Genomic DNA, 19,200 nt, shown 5'->3' on the forward strand with positions numbered 1-19,200 from the left:
CGAGACTTCTGCAGGTGTTATTCACGGCCACCCTGTAAGGTATACCGTGCTGTGATCTGTTTTGCAGATGAGGAAACTGAGACACAAGAGGTTAAGCTAGTACGTGGCCAATCCGGGATACCAACCTAGGCAACCGGGCCTGTGGTCTGCGCACACTATCTTTAATATAGTCCATTATGGAAAATGTTCAACTGGGTTGTTGAACAAGGGTTTCCACATTTTTCAGACTGAGTTGTTGAATAAGGGTTGGGTAGGTCATTTAGGAAACTGGGATCAAATCAACTCATAGAACAGCAAATACTGATTGAACAACTACCGCGTATATGTCGCTATAAATGCCCAACAATTCCAGCTTCACTGCTGAAGTCCTAATTCAGCAATCCTTGGGGGGCTAAGAGTTCCAAACCTTGCCCATAGAGGGCGCTCCATAGAAACCTATTTGACAAATCAAAGACTCGACCAACTATGTAACCTATTATAGGATAGTCACAAAATGACTAGAACCAACAAATATTTAAATGGAGAGCTATGATGGCACTCTGGCCGTTTTTTAAATTGCTAATGGATCTTATGTAAAAGATGTTGCTATTTGAGGATGAAGAAGGCAGAGGGCGGTTAAATAATTTCAGCCTGTTTGGAGAGGTTTGAAAGTTGAAAAACAAAGTCTCTAGGTCTAAAGATGAACAGATGACCGATAAAGTTGACTCCGCCTTGAGAAGTTCATTCCAAATGTCTGAACATCAGCACCCCACCGAAGCTATGGGCTGATACTTAAAAATAACCTGTTAGAAAAGTCACCGTAAAAATACTCCCCGTTTTCAGCCTGATTCAGTCCACCGCATAAACTACAACCAGCATTAATAGCTTCAGTCAGCATTTATGTTGCTCTTCCTATTAGCACAACGGGGTTTACAACCATTTATGAGTTTCTGGAAAGCCTAATAGAAAACACACATAGAACGTTCGCTTTACAAGTTGCGGGAGTTTTCTTTGCTGAAGGAGCGGCCAGAAGGGGGCGCCACATCCCCATCACAAACGTCTGGGCCAGGCTCCCTAATGGGGACCACATTCTCTGCGGGCGGCTCCAGCTAGTTTTTCCCCCTCCCTGGTGAATTCCCGCAGTTTTCCTCTTCGGCTGGCTCTCTCTCCATTCAGTGTTTCTCTGTCTCTCTCCTCCTGTTCATAAATAAACATCTGGGGTGTTTACATGGTACAGACTGTGTTCACACAAGGAAACCTATATGTGAAGAGCTAAGTGATAATCCTTCTCTTCAAATTTACGGTGGCTTTTAGGAGACGCAGCAGATGATTTGAATCTGGAATTGTCTCTGTGATCCATACCTCCCTTCATACTTTTAAATCATAGCTTATGAAAGGCATGTTGGATTGTCCTAAATGCTCTACTATGCCTATGCTTTAAACACACCCTAGTAAATAATTTGTTTGAGCTAACTCGAGGAGATAGTGAAGGACAGGGAAGCCTGGCTTGCTGCAGTCCATGAGGTCTCTAAGTGTCGGACGACAGCAACTGAACAATGAACAGTAATTGGCAAAGACTTGTATTTCTTAAAGAAAAGTATTTGTTGTCTTTGTTTATTGTTATTGGGAATAATACTTCGGAACAAAGGGCAGACATAAAGTTGATTTGTGGAGCTGTATAACTCACAATGATCCCCTACAGGGCTTGAGGAGGAAGCTATACGGAGGGTCTGTCTCTTCTCAAGGACAAGCCTTTGGCATTCTTTAGAAATCTATCAAAAAATGCCCCATTCACTAGGTGATTCTCTCCACCAAAGGGAGGTAGGAAGCCTGCAATGATGTCCTGGATCCCAGTCCACCATCGTGGTTAGAGCTGAATCCTGCCTTGGGGGTAGAGAGTTATTTACTGGCCTTTTATTGGAAGAACCATAGGAGTCTGTCATTTCACCTCTCTCCCATTCAAGGCCCCAGTCCTTCCTAGAACTGGGAAATAATGCTCCTGGCAGCCTGAGCCGCAGACTCTTTGCAAGCCCAGCTGATGCCACACAAGGGAACAGCAGGGGTCTGCTGAAGTTGCTGGTGCTTTCTCATAAACCACTATCTTTCTACCTTTCCTGTTTTCACCAGCACCTAGAGATGAGGGCCCGGGAACTGTTTCCCACCTATGAGTCTGTCACAGACAGAGCCGATTTGACAGCATCTTCCTCTCCATGAGGCCAAGTCCACTCTTCCTTGGTCTGATGCCAAAGTAAACGATTCTCCAAACTATCAGGCCAAGAAAATTTCACACCCGGAGAGAAAAGGCTAAACCCAAGGAGATGATCCCAGGCGACTTGGGGTCCTGAGCATGTAGGGGAATGCGGGAGTGGGCTTCACCCTCTGAGCTCCCCTAACTGTCCTTGGACCTGGGAAGTTCTGGGGTGATTGGATGAGCATCACTTCAGACACCCCGCTTCAGGCTCGGGTTGATCTGTTGCTCTTAATCTTTCACTCAGTCTCTCCTTGCTCCACATTTTCATAAACTTACGTTCTACAGCTGTAATAATGATAATAATAATAATGATGATCTTTAAGTCCACCGTGCACTGGATTCTGTAGAACCAGTGGCAGGATTCGAACCTGCTCAGGTCTCCTGAACACTAGAATGCTGGGCATCCTGCTTCTGCCTGTTATGGCAAGCCTTCTCGGGGAGCCTGGTATGGGGTTGTCTGATACCCTCTGACCCAGACTCTGTCCCTTCCTTGATGATACCAGTGACCTGCCAACAGACAGCCCAGGCACAGCAGAGAGGGGCCCACCAAGCATGAAGGAAAGCCAGCCCTGATGCCATTTCCAGCTCAGTGTGGCCTAAGGACCCTCCATAGATACAACTAATATATACATGCCAGTGCCAAGCCACTTCAGTCATGTCTGACTCTTTGGGACACTATGGACTGCAGCCCGCCAGGCTCCTCTGTCCGTGGGATTCTCCAGGCAAGAATACTGGAGTGGGCTGCCTTGCCCTCCTCTAGGGGATCTTCCCAACCCAGGGATTGAACTCGTGTCTCTTCAGTCTCCTGCACTGGCCGGCGAGTTCTCTGCCACTAGCACCACCTGGAAAGCCTCATATATATACACCTATGATGAATATGCATGTAGGTATGTGTGTGTGACTGTGCCAGGTCACAGCTGTGGCACAGGGGACCTTCAGTCTTTGCTGTGGCATGTGGGATCTATTTCTCGACCAAGGATGGAACCAGGACCCCTGCGTTGGGAATGCAGAGTCTTAGCCACAGGACCACCAGGGAAGTCCCATTGATACAGCTTTAAGAGACAAGAGAGCGTGGGGATCAGCCACCTCTTACCTGCTCTGTGTTCTAGAAAGGTCACTGTGGATCAGAGGGTATGGCCCCCAGTTTCTGCCTGTTTTATAATTTTACCTCTGTGGGGTCATCCATACTCATGTAACCCCAGTATAACTGGGCAATCTTACTCTCTTTAAGGACTTTGCAACAGAAACAAGCTACACGACTCTAATCCCCAAACCTGGAAGATTATGGATCTTCCAGGTATGAATGTGGATCCTTACATAGGATATTTTTAGCAGGAAGGACTGTCCATCACAAAGCTGAAAGTCCTAAACACCCCTTAGAATATCTTTGTCTCTCCTCAAAGTTGTATTCTTTATGATAGCATCCACGTTTCTGCCCATCTGGCCTGTACCTTCTCTTCCCCCACCCCTCACAACTCTCCTGGACCATTCTGCTGTTCCAGCCCCCTCCTCTCTCCTTGATCTTTGGCCCTTGGGCATCTCACAGGAGCAATCTCTCAGTTTCTAAAGAAAACCTGCTTCCTCCAAAAGGCAAGGGAGAAGCGACAGAACAGTCTATTTTATTTTTTTCTTATTCCCACCACGTTTTCATTCATGCTTAAAACTTTCAACAAGGTGTTGCCATCTTTGTATTTTCTCTCCAAGAGTATGTGATAGTCAGAAACATCTCTGCTGTGGTGTGCCTCAAACCACAGCTGCATATTTCTTTTTTCATCCTTTATATCAACATGCTCTCAAATGACAAGATGAGAAGTAAAACCTTCATTCAGGCTCAGATGGTAAAGAATCTGCCCTCAATGTGGGAGATACGGGGTCAACCCCTGGCTTGGGAAGATCCCCTGGAGAAGGGAATGGCTACCCACTCCAGTATTCGGGCCTGGAGAATTCCATGGACTGGCGTGCTACAGTCCATGGGGTCACATGAGAGTTGGACATGACTGAGCATACACACACTGCTGAAGCTAGGACATGAGGAATGGTACCCTGACAGCCACTCTCTTGTCAGAGGATAAGGGGATATAAGAATATCCCCAGCACAGTGGGAAGATGGAAGTCTGAATGGACCCCCAAGCAGCCGTGGGCCCATCCTTGGCACCCAGAGATGGCCTTGCATAGTAGAAGTTTTAAGTTTTGGAATCCGACAGCCCCTGTTTTAAATCCTGGTTTTGCTCCTAAGTCATATAATAGGACTACTATTTTGAAAACATTTTTCTCTTTGTCTTCCTGGGTACATGATTTTAATATGTCCTAGGCGTCAGCTTCAAGAGAGATTAGGGTTCTATAGAAGGAATTCTAAAAAAGAGAAAAAAAATTCAGTATTTAGCTTCTGTTACTCAAAATAGCATTTGCAAAAGAGAGTAGCCTTGTAAGCCAAACTGTTATCTTAAAATGTTCTAAATGGACTTTATTTCTCAAAGTTAGCACGTTAAGAACTAGGCCTGGAGGAATCAACTCTTGGAGGGGCTTGCTGCTCTGTGGTTGGTGAAATCTCTGACATAGGAAATGGAAATGAGAGAGACGTTTGGGGGATGAAGGAGGAGAGGGAGCTAGAGATGTGTCTGGAGAGCATCTCAGGGTGCTGTGCTCGGGTATCCATCTCAAGGAAAGTTCTGGACAGAGGCTAGCGTCCCCTCTGTTACCGCCACCGGAAGGTCACTATCCCCACTAAGTCTGGAAGGACGCGAAGGGGCAGCATCACTGAGAAGAGACACAGGCTCTGTGGTAGGTAGCCCCAGCCTTCCACCCAGCAGACCCCAGAACTTCTGTCTCCTCCCCCACCCTCCGCATTAACTCAGGGGGAAGAGCCAGGGAGAGGGAGGCTGTCTGAGAAACTGAGCATTTTTATGCAAAAGAGACTGAGAATACTCTAGAGGGACTATTTTGATTATTACATCAACTAGGTTCTAATCCAGAATGGACTAAATTAATGCTGTGGTTTTCCCATTACCCAAGGGGGTTGGGAACTTGTAAGGAAGACCAGAGTGGTTAAAAACAAAACCAGGTATGTTCTTTGTGGTACATCCCAGGAGTCGTTTGAACAACCTGCTGGCACAGGCCGGTGTGCCTTGGGTGAGACTGAGACTCAATTTCTTTATCTGTTCAATGGAAGTGAATGATAGCTCTCATCTCGGTAGCTTCGCTGTGTACTCAAATGATCGGTGGTGTAAACACCCCTGGTCCACTTCAGAACAGCAGCGTTTTTCTTACTGTTGCTGGGGAATAGGCTTCAAGCAGTGAAGGAAGCCCAGCAGGGCGCAGGTACGGGGCCGTGGGACCAGCTTCCAGTGACCACCGTCTTCTCCACGGCAGAGGTGAACAGACCCCCATTCAGGCTGCAGACGACAGTCAGAGGTGGACCCCTGGCTCTCCTCTGTCTGCAAGCTCACATGCCAGAGAAAATCCGCATATGAGAGACTGAGGACAGAGGAATTCGGGCCCACAGTCCTTTCACCTGTGACATCTGCGTGGCTCCAAGTGAATTTTGAGCCCCCAGAGGTCTGCACAACCCTTTTTGCTCCTCGGTACCCCTGCTGCATAAAGCATGTCAGCAAAGCACGCCTCAAAGCAGGGCTGAGCCGCGCTTGCAAGAGCTCACTGGAGGCTGAGTCTTGGCTCCCTGGTCTCCATTCAGCCTCCATGCCCGGGTAAGAGTATATTATTTTCTTAGCTCAAATTGCAGTTTCCAAGTCATTATTTCTCTACAACGAGAAAACAATATTGGGTCTTATGTAATATCAACCTCAATGAATCTGGAAGTGATCATGGAATGGGTGGATTTTTTTTCCCCTCCTTAAGAAAGAGAAAAATAAATTTGAGATTGTTTGCATATGGCTGAGAATATTTATGAACTATTCCCCTTGTTTCCTCATCACATATTTTACCCAGTGCGTTTGTGTGTGGTACGGAATAAATCTTTACAGGAAGGGCGGGGTGGAGAGGGGAAGAAAGCCGTTCAAGGATTGGAGATCCATCAAGTGCCTGGGACGTTAGTGGTCGGGGGGTTTTGGGGTCTCCTGGCTTCAGGCTGGCTTGCTTCTGTGGAAGGGATCCCTCCCTCCTCCCTTCTGCTCCCCCTTTCCTCCTCTCAAAGGAAGTCTTTTGGAAGGAGAGTTTCAGATGCCAACACGGAAGGAATTAACATCATCTTGTCGCTCTGCTTTCTTTCACATCCCCTTCACTCTCACTAGAGCAGAAAGTTCAGCAGCAACAGTTTCACAACCTGGGTGCCGTCAGCCAAAAAAGATCATTAAACTCTATAGAGGCCAGATTGAGCCAGAGTCAGGGGAATGAATGAGTTGGCAGATAGAAGAGCAAAGAACTGGCAGAGAGCATATCGGTACTGGCCTTTGTCATTCGGTAACATAGCACCGTGTTGGCATGCAAGCATGTGTGTCTAGCTCCCCCCGGCCCTGCCTCTCAACACGGCTTGTCACCGAGAAGGATCCCAAGGGAGGCTAAGGGACAGGACTGTGGCTGGACATTCAGTCAGTGAGAGAAGCCAGGCTCCAAGCTGTTCATTTCTTCCTTTAGGTACTGGGGCTCAGAATTGGAGCTTAGGCTGTCTCGTGGTCTGCTGTACCTTGGATTATTGAGGGATATACTGACCAATAGCTCAGTTGGTAAAGAATCTGCCTCCAATTTCTGGGTCAGGAAGATCCTCTGGAGAAGGGATAGGCTGCCCACTCCAGTATTCTGGCCTGGAGAAATCCATGGACTGCATAGTCCATGGGGTTGCAAAGAGTCGGACACGACCGAGTGACTTTCACTTCACCACTTCATGTCATACTGACCAAGGGTGTGGACTGAGGGATGGAGAGCAGGATGATTGCCCGGTTTGCTAACACAATGGCAGCAACGTCATTAACTGATATCCTGATAGGAGCCAGGTATCGTATGACGCACTTTCATTTCCCTGCATTGGCTGAGTTAATCCTCCCACTGGCCTTATAAGAGATCTTTAGTCCCATAGTTGAGGTGAGAAAAGTGATACTCAAGAGGGGTTGAGGAACTTGCCCACGCTCACACTTCAAAAGTGCCAGCATCAGGGACATTTCCAGAGTTTGTGGAGTAGAAAGTCAATACAATAAATAGGGAATTTGGGAAGTCATGTTCAAGGCCTTGGAGCGTTAGCCTCAGCAGCATCACAGTAAATTCATCCTTAAGTATGTGTGTGTATTCAGTCATTTATCTGACTTTGTGCAACCCCGCACAAACGTGAAGCCCGCCAGGCTGCTCTGTCCATGGAATTCTCCAAGCAGGAGTACTAGAGTGGATTGCCATTTTCTACTGCAGGGGATCTTCTGGACCCAAGGGTTGAACCCACCTCTCTTGTGTCTCCTGCATTGGCAGGAGGATTCTTTACCACTGTGCTACCTGGGAAGCCCTAAGACTTACCCCTGGGTGGGCTCAGAATTTAAACACAAGATTAGTTCTGTCACGTGGGCCCTCTCTGCTGCTTCATCTCCTCTCTACCATGATTATCTCCATTTCTGACCTTCACATTCCTGATCGAAAACCCACAAACAGGAGCGATGCAACTGACACACACACGGCGTCCTCAGAGTATCCAGACGTGGTGTATTACTTGGTGGGTCATGGTTGTGACTTAGGCAATGAGGTCATAGTTGTGACGTAAGGAGGAGAAGGGGACGACAGAGGATGAGATGGTTGGATGGTATTACCGACTCGATGCACATGAGTTTGAGCAAGCTCTGGGAGTTGGTGATGGACAGGGTAGCCTGGCGTGCTTCAGTCCATGGGGTTGCAAAGAGTCGGACACGACTGAGTGACTGAGGCAATGACCTTGGCCATTCTCAAACTTAACCCATCCGCCTTGAGAAATTGCTGGAGAGAGAGTTTAAATTTCTCCAGAATCATCTCCCTAATGAGCTTCAGCTGCTGTTTTAAGACTCTCTCACCAAATTTCACAATGTTTCCAAGACTGGGCACTTGGGCAGGTACCAGCTCAGGAGGACAGGGGGCTTTTGGAGTTAAAACCTGCAATGCCTCCTACCCCATCCATGTCTCTTTTCCTCAGATGGTATCAGCTCATCACACTTCAACAGGAATTCAATCTGATTGTTCCTTTCTCCATTAGAAGCAAGATTTTGTTATCATCTCCGTAACTGAAAGGGGCAGCAGGATTTGTGGAAGCAAACAGACCCAATATAAATCACAGCTGTTTGGGTGGGGGTGGGGTGGGGTGCTAAGAAGTACTGTTGAGCATCCGCCCTCTGCTGGTGCGCTGAATAGGCCTGCAATCCCATCCCAGTCTAGACAATTACTAAGGGGACTACAAGCATTTTTCCCAGCCCCACTCAGTCTTTTCTCCCAAACTGGAAACACAAAGCAGATGGTGAAGTCCAAGTTCAAGTGCCACACCAGGGAGAAGGAAGTGTTGAGAAACCACGTCCAACCTCCAGCCTGTTTTCAAACATTCCAGCAAGTATTCAGTGGCCGTATCTTGGGCTGGTGTCATTTCATTGTCTCAGACAAAGGCTCGCTATGAAAAGACAGACATGAATTATGTGAGGAGGGGCTGACAGAAGGCACTTTTGGGAAAAATCTGAACAAGAGCACAACCCTCTGGGCTCTTCCTTTGGGGGCAACTCCTCCCTTTCATCTGCTGGAATTAACATCCGAACTGATTCCCATCATCTCAGTGTCATGCTCTAAACCAGAGTCTGGAAAAAACAGCCCTGGGGGTGGGGTGGTGGGGGGCGGAGCGCTGGGACTGATAACGCAGATGCGTTGGCCAGTGACTTGGCTAGCCATCTCCTCTGGCTTGGTTCTCGGAGCCTCGGTAGACAGTTTCTAGGCTGGAGAATGACTCTGAGTGATGGTGACATCCTATAGCTGCTCCTTTGAGTATTTTGTTCTGTTCTTTAATATATATACATAATTTTTAAATTGATATGTTGTGTTTTCCTTTTTATTCAGTTCAAGAAATTTTCTTCCAGGGAAGTCTCTGTTCTGCTGTTATATGTAAATGAATTATTGGCCAGATAATCACTGGGGCAAGGCTGGAAAAGTCTTCTGCCGTATTATCTTCCCTTGGATGTTCCCTCCTTGAGGGACAGGTTTCCATGCATCCAGGGTTGCACATTTCTGGGGGAGCCCACTGCCTGTTTTATTCGCCCTTCCATTTTAGACTGCTGTGGGCTTCCCTGATGGCTCAGGCAGTAAAGAATCTGCCTGCAATGCAGGAGGCCTGGGTTCCATCCCTGGGTCAGGAAAATCCCTTGGAGAAGGGAATGGCTACCCATTCCAGTATACTTGCTTGGAGAATTCCATGGACAGAGAAGCCTGGAGAGCTACAGTCCCTGGCGTTGCAATGAGTCAGGCACAACTCAGAGACTAACACTTTAGAACAGCTCCTCTAAATTAAGCTCAAGGATGCCTCCTTAATATCCACTGCTTCTCTGGGGCAACCCTGGACATGAGTACTCACTGTCCTATGTCCTGTCTTCCTGGAAGCCTTGACCCCTCTCTTTCTCAGATTGGGTTAGCCAAGGCTAAGGCTTCCCACAAATCTGGTGCCTGTCTCTGTTCTAGGATGTCTATATAGCTGTTATTTCCTTATTTGATAGCCTTTTCTTCCTACAAAATTAGTATGTGGATTAATTGCAGAATATTGGCAAAATTTGGTTAAGCAAAATAAGAAAATGAAAATTGATAATTACTACAGTATCTGCTGGAGATGAGAACTATAAAGGCTTTGATAGATATCCTGATGGTTGTATTTCTGTATTTATGTTATCTTTTTTTAAAATGGACTAGCAAGTGTTTACTGTTTGGTTAAGGTTCGCTTTTTCAGGCTGTTTAATACTCCCACCGGGCTTCCCTGGTGGCTCAGAGGTTAAAGCGTCTGCCTGCAATGCAGGAGACCTGGGTTCGATCCCTGGGTCGGGAAGATCCCCTGGAGAAGGAAATGGCAACCTACTCCAGTATTCTTGCCTGGAGAATCCCATGGACGGAGGAGCTTGGTGGGCGACAGTCCATGGGGTCACAAAGAGTCGGACAGGACTGAGTGGCTTCACTTTCACTTTCACTGTTTGTTTAAGGTTCGCTTTTTCAGGCTGTTTAATGCTCCCCTATGGCATGGTGTACTGGCTGTCAGATCTCTTTGGTGTGTGTTCAGTTCAGTTCAGTCGCTCAGTCGTGTCTGACTCTTTGTGACCCCATGGACTGCAGCATGCCAGGCTTCCCTGTCCATCACCAACTCTCGGAGCTTGCTCAAACTCATGTCCATTGAGTCAGTGATGCCATCCAACCATCTCATCCTCTGTCGTCCCCTTCTCCTCCCGCCTTCAATCATTCCCAGCATCAGGGTTTTTTCAAATGAGTCAGTTCTTCCCATCAGGTGACCAAAGTGTTGGAGTTTCAGCTTCAGCATGAGTCTTTCCAATGAATATTCAGGACTGATTTCCTTTAGGGTGGATTGGTTGGATCTCCTTGCAGTCCAAGGGACTCTCAAGAGTCTTCTCCAACAGCACAGTTCAAAAGCATCAATTCTTCGGTGCTCAGCTTTAAAGATAGGCCAACTCTCACATCCATACATGACTACTGGAAAAAGCATAGCCTTGACTAGACGGACCTTTGTTGGCAAAGTAATGTCTCTGCTTTTTAATATGCTGTCTAGGTTGGTCATAACTTTTCTTCCAGGGAGCAAGCATCTTTTAATTTCATGGCTACAGTCACCATCTGCAGTGATTTTGAAGCCCCCCCAAAATAAAGTCTCTCACTGTTTCCATTGTTTCCCCATCTATTTGCCATGAAGTGATGGGACCAGATGCCATGATCTTAGTTTTCTGACTGTTGAGTTTTAAGCCAAGCTTTTCACTCTCCTCTTTCACTTTCATCAAGAGGCTCTTTAGTGTGTGGGGCACTAATAAGACAGGGTTCTGGATAAGCTCCTTTACCCTGAAGTCCCCGTGGCTGCATCCAGTGGCAAGGAGGTTGACTAAAGACACTCCCCTTGCTGTTCCATGCCAGCCCTTGAGCGAGGCCTGACTAAGGCTCTGAAGAAGCTGGACGACTACCTGAACACCCCCCTGCCGGAGGAGATCGATGCGGACACTCGTGGGGATGATGAAAAGGGCTCCCGGCGCAAGTTCCTGGATGGGGACGAGCTGACCCTGGCCGACTGCAACCTGTTGCCCAAGCTCCATGTGGTCAAGGTAAGAGCGCTCTACCTGCGGGTGCCCCCCAGATCCGGTTCCATCGAAGGCCCGGGTCTCTTGCGAGGATGAGACAAGGACAGGGCCGCCTGCTGATGGAGAATCGGAGTTTGAAAATCTCGTGAACAGGGACCCAAAGTCAACCTCTGCTGCATGCTGGCCCCTCTGAGCTCCAGTAACACAGGCATGTGTTGCTGAACCAGGGCTGTTGGGAGACTAAATGTGGCCTGAAGATGCCTGCCATGTTGCCAGGGCTTCTCTGGTGGCTCAGTGGTAGAGAATCTGCTGCCAGTGCAGGAGACGTGGGTTCAACCCTGGGACCGGAAGATCCCCTGGAGAAGGAAACGGCAACCCACTCCAGTACTCTTGCCTGGGAAATCCCATGGACAGAGGACCCTGATGGGCTACAGTCCTTGGAGTCACAAAAGAGTGGGATATGACTTAGCAACGAAACAACAGCAGTCCTGTTATATGTAGTTACATATAGTCTTGTCACTCCAAAGACCTCTTCCTTGCCTCTTCATCATAGGTTTCCACTGGCTACCCACTACCTCATGACCTCATATACATGTTTTCTTTGTGGGCAGACCCACCTTCTGATTTCCTATAGCCATTCCTTGGGGCAGGCAGACAGCATCTTCCTCTTCTGCTAGGTAAAAAGCTGGAGGTTGCAAGAAATGATAATTATTTTTGCTACCATTGCACTTCCCAGTCGTGGCTGACACAGAGCGTAATCTTTCCTATCCAGCCTTAGGATCCAAGAAATGGAAAGAAGAGGGGAATTCTGAGTCATCCCAATCTCCCATCCCAAAGTGGACCCCTTCCTGTGTGTCTGTGACAGGCTTCAGTGCAGCTGTGACTGCATGTTTCTGATGACACAGAGCCCTCTGCCTGCTAAGCCAGCCCTACCATTTTTGACGGCTCTAGTTATTAAGAGCCATCCTTCCTTACATGGAGCCTAAACCTACCTCCCTGCTTGCTTGGTTCTCTGGAGCAATGCAGAACAGGGCTGCTCTCTTCATCTCATTTGAAGACAGCAGTTTTGTACCCTGAATTTCTCTAAACTGGGCTTCCCTGGTGGCAATGAAGGAGACCTGGGTTCGATCCCTGGGTTGGGAAGATCCTCTGGAGAAGGAGATGGCCACCCACTCCAATATTCTTGCCTGGGAAATCCCATGGACAGAGGAGCCTTGTGGGCTACAGTCCATGGGGTCACAAAGAGTCAGACACGACTGAGCAACTAAATAACAGCAACTATAACATATACATGTATATATATATTGTTTTGCAGATTCTTTTCCATTATAGGTTAGCATAAGATTATTAGAGTACAGTTCCCTGCGCTATACAGTAGGGCCTTGTTGTTTAGATATTTTATTAATATATATATATATATAGTAGTGTGTATATGTTAATTCCAAACTCCTAATTTATCTCCCCTGCCCCCACTCTCCCCTTTGATAACCATAAGTTTGTTTTCTAGCACATCCTTTTCTGACCCTCATCAATCCAAAGAAGAAGACAGTGGGATCATAGAGCTAGACTGCTCTCTATTTCTCCATCTGGTGATATCTTACTGTCTCAGTTAGACAGAAAGCTCTGTGATGATAGATCTTCTCCAAGCGTAATGGTGGGTACATGGTGGCTGTTTAATTAACACTCATTGGTTGACCATTTGATCACCTAGCTTGTGACACTCAGTTTCTTTCCACCTGTCACTAAGGAGAATCAGATGCAGTCATTTATCAGTTGGATATCTGCCTGTTGGTTTTCGGCTGATGTCCTGAGCTGGAAATCAGAACCCTTCATTTAGAGCACATACCAGTTGAAGTTGAAACGTAAGCTGTGCTTGCCCTGGTGCTCCCAAGGGATACATCAGGGCTGGAGCCTGGGAGGGAATCATGCTTGCCAGGGCTGATGGGCAGAGCAAATGCAATCCATTCATACGAAGACACTTTGGGGTTCAGGGCCAAGCCGATGGTGATTGCTAAGTCTGGCCAAGCTGTATGTCTTTGAAGTTATTAATAACCGCACACTCACCCCACCTTCAAAACATCCTTTATTCTCTTTTCCTGAGGACGAAGTGGCACCATTATGGGTGATATGATTCTGTCAGTAACACTATCAGAGGTCATGGGAAGAACACCATTCTAGAAGTCCAGAGACTCAAGTTCTGTTGTTGATGAGTCACTCAGTCATGTTTGACTCTTTGCAACCCCATGGACTGCAGTGTGCCGGACTTCCCTGTCCTTTACTGTCTCCCAGTGTTTGCTTAAAGTCCTGTCCATTGAGTCGGTGGTGCCATCCAACCATCCCATCCTCTGTTGTCCCTTTCTCCTCCTGCCCTCGCTCTTTCCCAGCACCAGGGTCTTTTCCAATGGGTCAGCTGTTCGAATCAGGTGACCAAATCATTGGTGCTTCAGCATCAGTCCTTCCAATGAATATTCAGGATTGATTTCCTTTAGGACCTACTGGTTTGATCTCCTTGCTGTCCAAGAGACACCACCAGGAGGAGCTGGGACAAGTTGTTTACTCTCTGGGGAAGTCATTTTTCTTATGTCTGAAAAAAGAGGTGTGGATGATTATTTTCCTTCTCACCTCTTCCCCTCTCTTCCTCCCCGTCTCTCAGTCACATATGGTTGGACCACCCACTCAAGAATCGTGTGTCCAATTAGGTGGACAAATGGACCTCCCAGGCCCCATGCTTCATCCTCCAGTTCCTCCAGTTCCTTCCAGCCCTAGACTCCCAGTTACGCCCATCCTTGGATGATGTTCAGTGCGTCATTCACTTGGAGGAGCTGGAGATCAGAGGGAGGATGACCTACAAAGGGACAAAGGCTGGGCCTCGCTTCCCATCTCCTTGGATTTCTGCTGATCCAGCTTATCAGAGCCCAGAGCCCTGGCAAGCCTCTAAAGTGCAGAAAGCATGAAAGGAGAGCCAAGTCAGACCTCCAGTTTGGCTGCAGATGCCAAGACTTAATCTGGGCTGGGGGAGCTAACTGTTTTCATATGAAAGCAAATTCAGAACATGAGCATGGAGGTTCCTGCAGACGTCAGAGCTTCTCCTGCGCGCGTTCCCTCTCTCTCTTTCATTGGCTTTCCTTCAGCATTATCTGCATCCTTGGAGGCCAAGTTGCTCTGGCCCTGCTGCTCGCTGACAGCCTGGTTTGAACTTTCATTGTCTGGCTGCCTTCTATTCTCATCTCCTGCCTCGAGCCAACATGTGAGGAAAGAACCAGCTCTGGTCAAGCTCAGGGTGTATGGATCTGGGCAGGGAGGGGCATGTGGGACTCTTGTCGTCTCCCCCAAGACCCTTGTTCCCCACCACCCCCAGAGCCTCACGTGGCATAGGGACCTGTTCAGCCCCTGAAGCAAACAGGAAGGCAGCTATACATATAAACACAAATATAAATTCATATGTTGAGTCTCTGTTGTTTCCCAGTTCAGATTATATCCTTTAAAAACCTGAAAATAAATTCCAGCACCGAGAGACTCAAGGCCACCCCATGGATCAGTTTTTTTTAATGGATGTCTTGACCTTATTATGGCTCTTTTTCTTTCCTTTTCTCCATCTTAAAAATTGGAGTATAGTTCATGTACAATATAAGTTACAGGGGTACAACAGTAATTCACAATTTTTAAAGGCTATACTCCATGTATGGTGGTATGGAAGTCACTCAGTCGTGTCCAACTCTTTGTGACCCCACGAACTATAGCCCACCAGGCTCCTCTCTCTGTCCATGGAATTCTCCAGGCAAGAATACTGGAGTGGTTTTCCATTCCCTTCTCTAAGGTATCTTCCCTACCCAGGGATCAAACCTGCATTACAGGCAGATTCTTTACCATCTGAACCACCAGGGAAGCCCATACTCCATGTATAGTTACTATAAAATACCAACTATATTCTCTGTATTATACAATACACACTTAGAGCTCATGTTATACCTAGCAGTTTGTGCCTCTTAATCCCCTACCTCTGTTTTGCCCTTCCCTTCTGGTAACCACTAGTCTGTTCTCTGTGTTTAGTTTTCTTTTTTAGATTCCACATATAAATTGTAACATACATTATTTGTCTCTCTCTGTCTGACTTATTTCACTTAGCATAATGCTCTGTAAGTCCACCCACGTTGTTGCAAATGGCAGAATTTCATTCTTTTTCATGCCTGAGTAGTATTCCATTGCGTGTATGTATCACATCTTCTTTATCCATTCCTCTGTTGGTAGACATTTAGGTTGCTCCCATGTCTTGGCTATTGTAAATAGTACTTCTATGAACATTGGGGTGCATGTATCTTTTCAAATTTGTATTCTCTCTCTTTTTTTTTTTTAAAGATATGTACTCAGGAGTGGAATTACCAAATCATATGGTGGTTCTGTTTTTAGTTTTTTGAGAAACTTTCATATGTTTTCCACAGTGGCTGCACCAATTTATATTCTGTGGGGTTTTTTCATTCTCTCCGGCAGTTTCAAGCTGCTTCCCTCATTGGAGCCTCCACCCCTGCATAGATTTTTCTCCTGACCCAAGACAACCTCTTCTTAAGGCTGTGGGCAAGCCCAAGGCCCCTTCATCTTGCAGTGAAGAGAGGGCTTTGCCCAAGGACCCCGAACCCATCACTTGTGCTCACTGGCCACACCTATCCTGGATGGACAGACACTGCCAGGTGGCTTCAGTACTGACCTCCCCAAACCAGTTATATTAACCAAGAGAATTTAATATAAAGAAGTGCTAAGTACCTAAGAACTAGGGAGGCAATATGTACCTTGTAGTTCCTTCTTCAGGGCAGGGGGCAAAGGGAAGAGTTTGGAATGGTCAAAACCTGAACTATACGATAGCCAAGACATGGAAACAAACTAAATGTCCATTGACAGATGAATGGATAAAGAAGATGTGATGGGTCTCAATGAATTCTGACATTAGATAATGTTTCTTGAGCACTTAAAGCCAGCACCTCCCCCAGATCACTTTTTATGTATATTAACTAATTTACTACTCCAAGATAGGTCATCTTATTATCTCCATTTTAGAGAAAAAGAATTTGGGGCTCAGAGACGTTAAGTAGCTAATCCAAGATCACACCATTGTCAAGTAATGGGGTCAGGATTACAGATCCAGTCATCTGGGATCCAGAGCCCACACTTTTAACCACTATGCTATTGTCTTTCAATACAAACACCACTTCCCCTGAAGGCTCAGGTCCATAGCCACGAGTGGGGCAGACCAGGGAGAGAACAGGAATCACCATCTGTTCACCTCCACATACCCTGAAGCTCCATATGCATTCTGGCATCTAACTTGCATGTTTTTTGCTTTGTATTCCCTTCTGCAGATAAGGCGGGATGGGGGAAGAAAAAAGTTGTCTATAATTATATCAGTCAGATGTATCTTCTGCTAACAGATTGGTGTCTATACTTCTGTTCATCATACATATTTCTCCTAATGCTTTATGTAGTACTTCCAACTGAATAGTCTCTTGAAGCGTTTTTCAAGTCCCTGGAATTTCCTCTGCAACCTCATTTTTCATGGCTCTCTAGTATGCCACTGCATGTATATATGGCAACGTATTTATCCCTTCGTGTGTTGTTGGACATTTGTATTGTATACCTTCTTTTATTTTTTTTTGCTATTTCCAAATAGTCCTGCAGTCCTATTTACAAGAAACTAAATCTTCTTGTACACTCATGATATTTCCTAAGAAAAGGAATACCTACAAGCAGAATTACTAGATCAGAGGACAAATTATAGTTGCTTGGTAAAATATAATACAAATAAATAGCACATGATAATTAAAACAAACAGTGTTGCATTAAAAAGGCCGCACAGTCACCTTGCCCCACAAGTGTCTTGCTGCTGGCCCCTGGGGACACATGGAGGGTCTTCCCGCTGTGCACACACACGGCCACATCACCGACACTTCCCGGTGATCTATTTCACGCTTTAACGCCATCTCTCTTGCAGATTGTGGCCAAGAAGTACCGCAACTACGATTTCCCGGCTGAGATGACGGGTCTGTGGCGGTACCTCAAGAACGCCTACGCCCGGGATGAGTTCACCAACACCTGCGCGGCCGACAGCGAGATCGAGCTGGCCTACGCGGACGTGGCCAAGCGCCTCAGCCGATCCTGAGCTTGGCCGTCTCGCCCCATCGCCGCTGCAGAAGGACTCCACCGTCGCCCCAAGGACTCCGGCTTCACACACTCCTCTTCCACGCCGCCTCTGGAAACTTCTGTCTCCATCAGGCCACGTCTCGCTGGCATCCTTGGAACCCCCAGCCTGCTGGCGTTGACCAGAGTCAGCGCCATCCCCCTCTGGTCAGGCAGGAATCCCGCAAGCAGAAATGAGAGAAACGGTCAAGCTGTCAGCCTTTCGGACCTGGACTGGGTTCCGTGTGTTTGGGGCTGGTGCCTGGGGAACCCTGTCTGTGGGATTGTCACTGGCCCCTTTTGCCAATAGTGAAATATCTCCTCAGATGCATTAGAATTCTGCAACACGCTGTTCTTGTCCACCCTTCTTTGTCAGTAACTCCAAGGCCAAACGCCGTCTTAGTTCTTATTAGAAAGAGGTGCACAGCTGTGTTAGGGGAGACAGAGAGTGGATGGGGCAGATGTGGGTCTAGGCACCTGGCAGACACACCTCCAGTCACTCACCACTTTCTGGCACTTTTGTCACTTCGGGCACTGAAGGCCAGATTGGAAAACTATTTCAGACAGTCTCAGTTTTCTGCAGTGCTGGGCACAGTCTGATGTGATCACATACCTGGCTTGATGCTGATCTGTCTAGGCCTTGCCAGGAAGGGAAATTGGCATGCCATTCCAAACTGGGGTGACTGGGAAGAGGAGGGGAGGGGTGGAGTGTTGATGCCAAAAGGCCCGTGGGGTCTACCAGCCATGGGGTTTGCTTGCTTATGGGAGTGGTTTCATTGGGGATTACATGCCTGGGTTTGACTATGTTTATCCACAATTGAATTTTGGTCTCTGAGAAAGCAGATGGGAGTGGGGGGTGGGGTGGGGGAATGGATGCACGAGGCTAAGAAGAACTTTGTATGAGGCTCAGCGTTCCCTGGGAATCTTCTAGATAGATCTTTTCTCTTATGATCTAAGTCTTGAACCAGTGATGTCGCGTAGCTGCCATCTTCATAGCAAAATACCAACAGCTGACCAAAAATGACTCTCCAGTTTCCTCAAGCTGTTCCTGGATGTGGGTCTGTGAGCCGGGTGCTCTCTGATTCAGCTGCAGCCTCTGATGCACGAGAGATACATTTAGGAGGTGGCTTGATCGTGGAACCTTAGGAAGAAAGTCCATGGGCCTTTCTGATTGGGAAACCATGTGGTTTAAACTCGAAGAAAAAATACACGTGCATCTGGGTAAATTTTCCTACCATCTGATTCAAATGCCCGATGAAAAAGAGGAAGCTGTTTTTTAGCTAATATTTCACTCTGTAGTCATTCTCCTTGAGTTTCACCTCCTTAAAAGCTTACCCTGCCTGAGCACAGGGAACTGTGTAGAGGAAACGAAGAAAAATGAACTAGTCATCAGCTCCCTCTTGCTATGAATGCCCTGGGAGAAAGTCCACCCACCGCAGACCCTCACCTTCAACAATCCTCCCTTCTGTGTTGCCTGTTGATGGAGGCTGAGGCTCCCAAGTGCCCCAAAGCCCCAGGACTTGGCTTGCTGCTCAGTGAGGGCAGGACAGCACGGGGCCTTCCTGTAGAAACATCACGAGGTTCTAACTC

At 47.2% G+C, this 19,200-nt stretch overlaps 1 protein-coding gene across 1 annotated transcript in view; it reads left to right on the plus strand.

The window, feature by feature from the left end:
* CLIC5 (chloride intracellular channel 5) overlaps positions 1 to 17,960 on the plus strand; it is a 105,551-nt gene extending 87,591 nt beyond the window's left edge. The window contains exons 5-6 of the mRNA XM_052647482.1: positions 11,285 to 11,469; positions 17,426 to 17,960. Of these exons, the coding sequence (XP_052503442.1) occupies positions 11,285 to 11,469; positions 17,426 to 17,593 (353 nt within the window). The 3' untranslated portion in view covers positions 17,594 to 17,960. The remainder of the gene's footprint in view (positions 1 to 11,284; positions 11,470 to 17,425) is intronic.
* Positions 17,961 to 19,200: the final 1,240 nt, after the last annotated feature.

The sequence above is a fragment of the Budorcas taxicolor genome, chromosome 11, assembly GCF_023091745.1.
Source record: "Budorcas taxicolor isolate Tak-1 chromosome 11, Takin1.1, whole genome shotgun sequence".
Taxonomy (NCBI): domain Eukaryota; kingdom Metazoa; phylum Chordata; class Mammalia; order Artiodactyla; family Bovidae; genus Budorcas; species Budorcas taxicolor.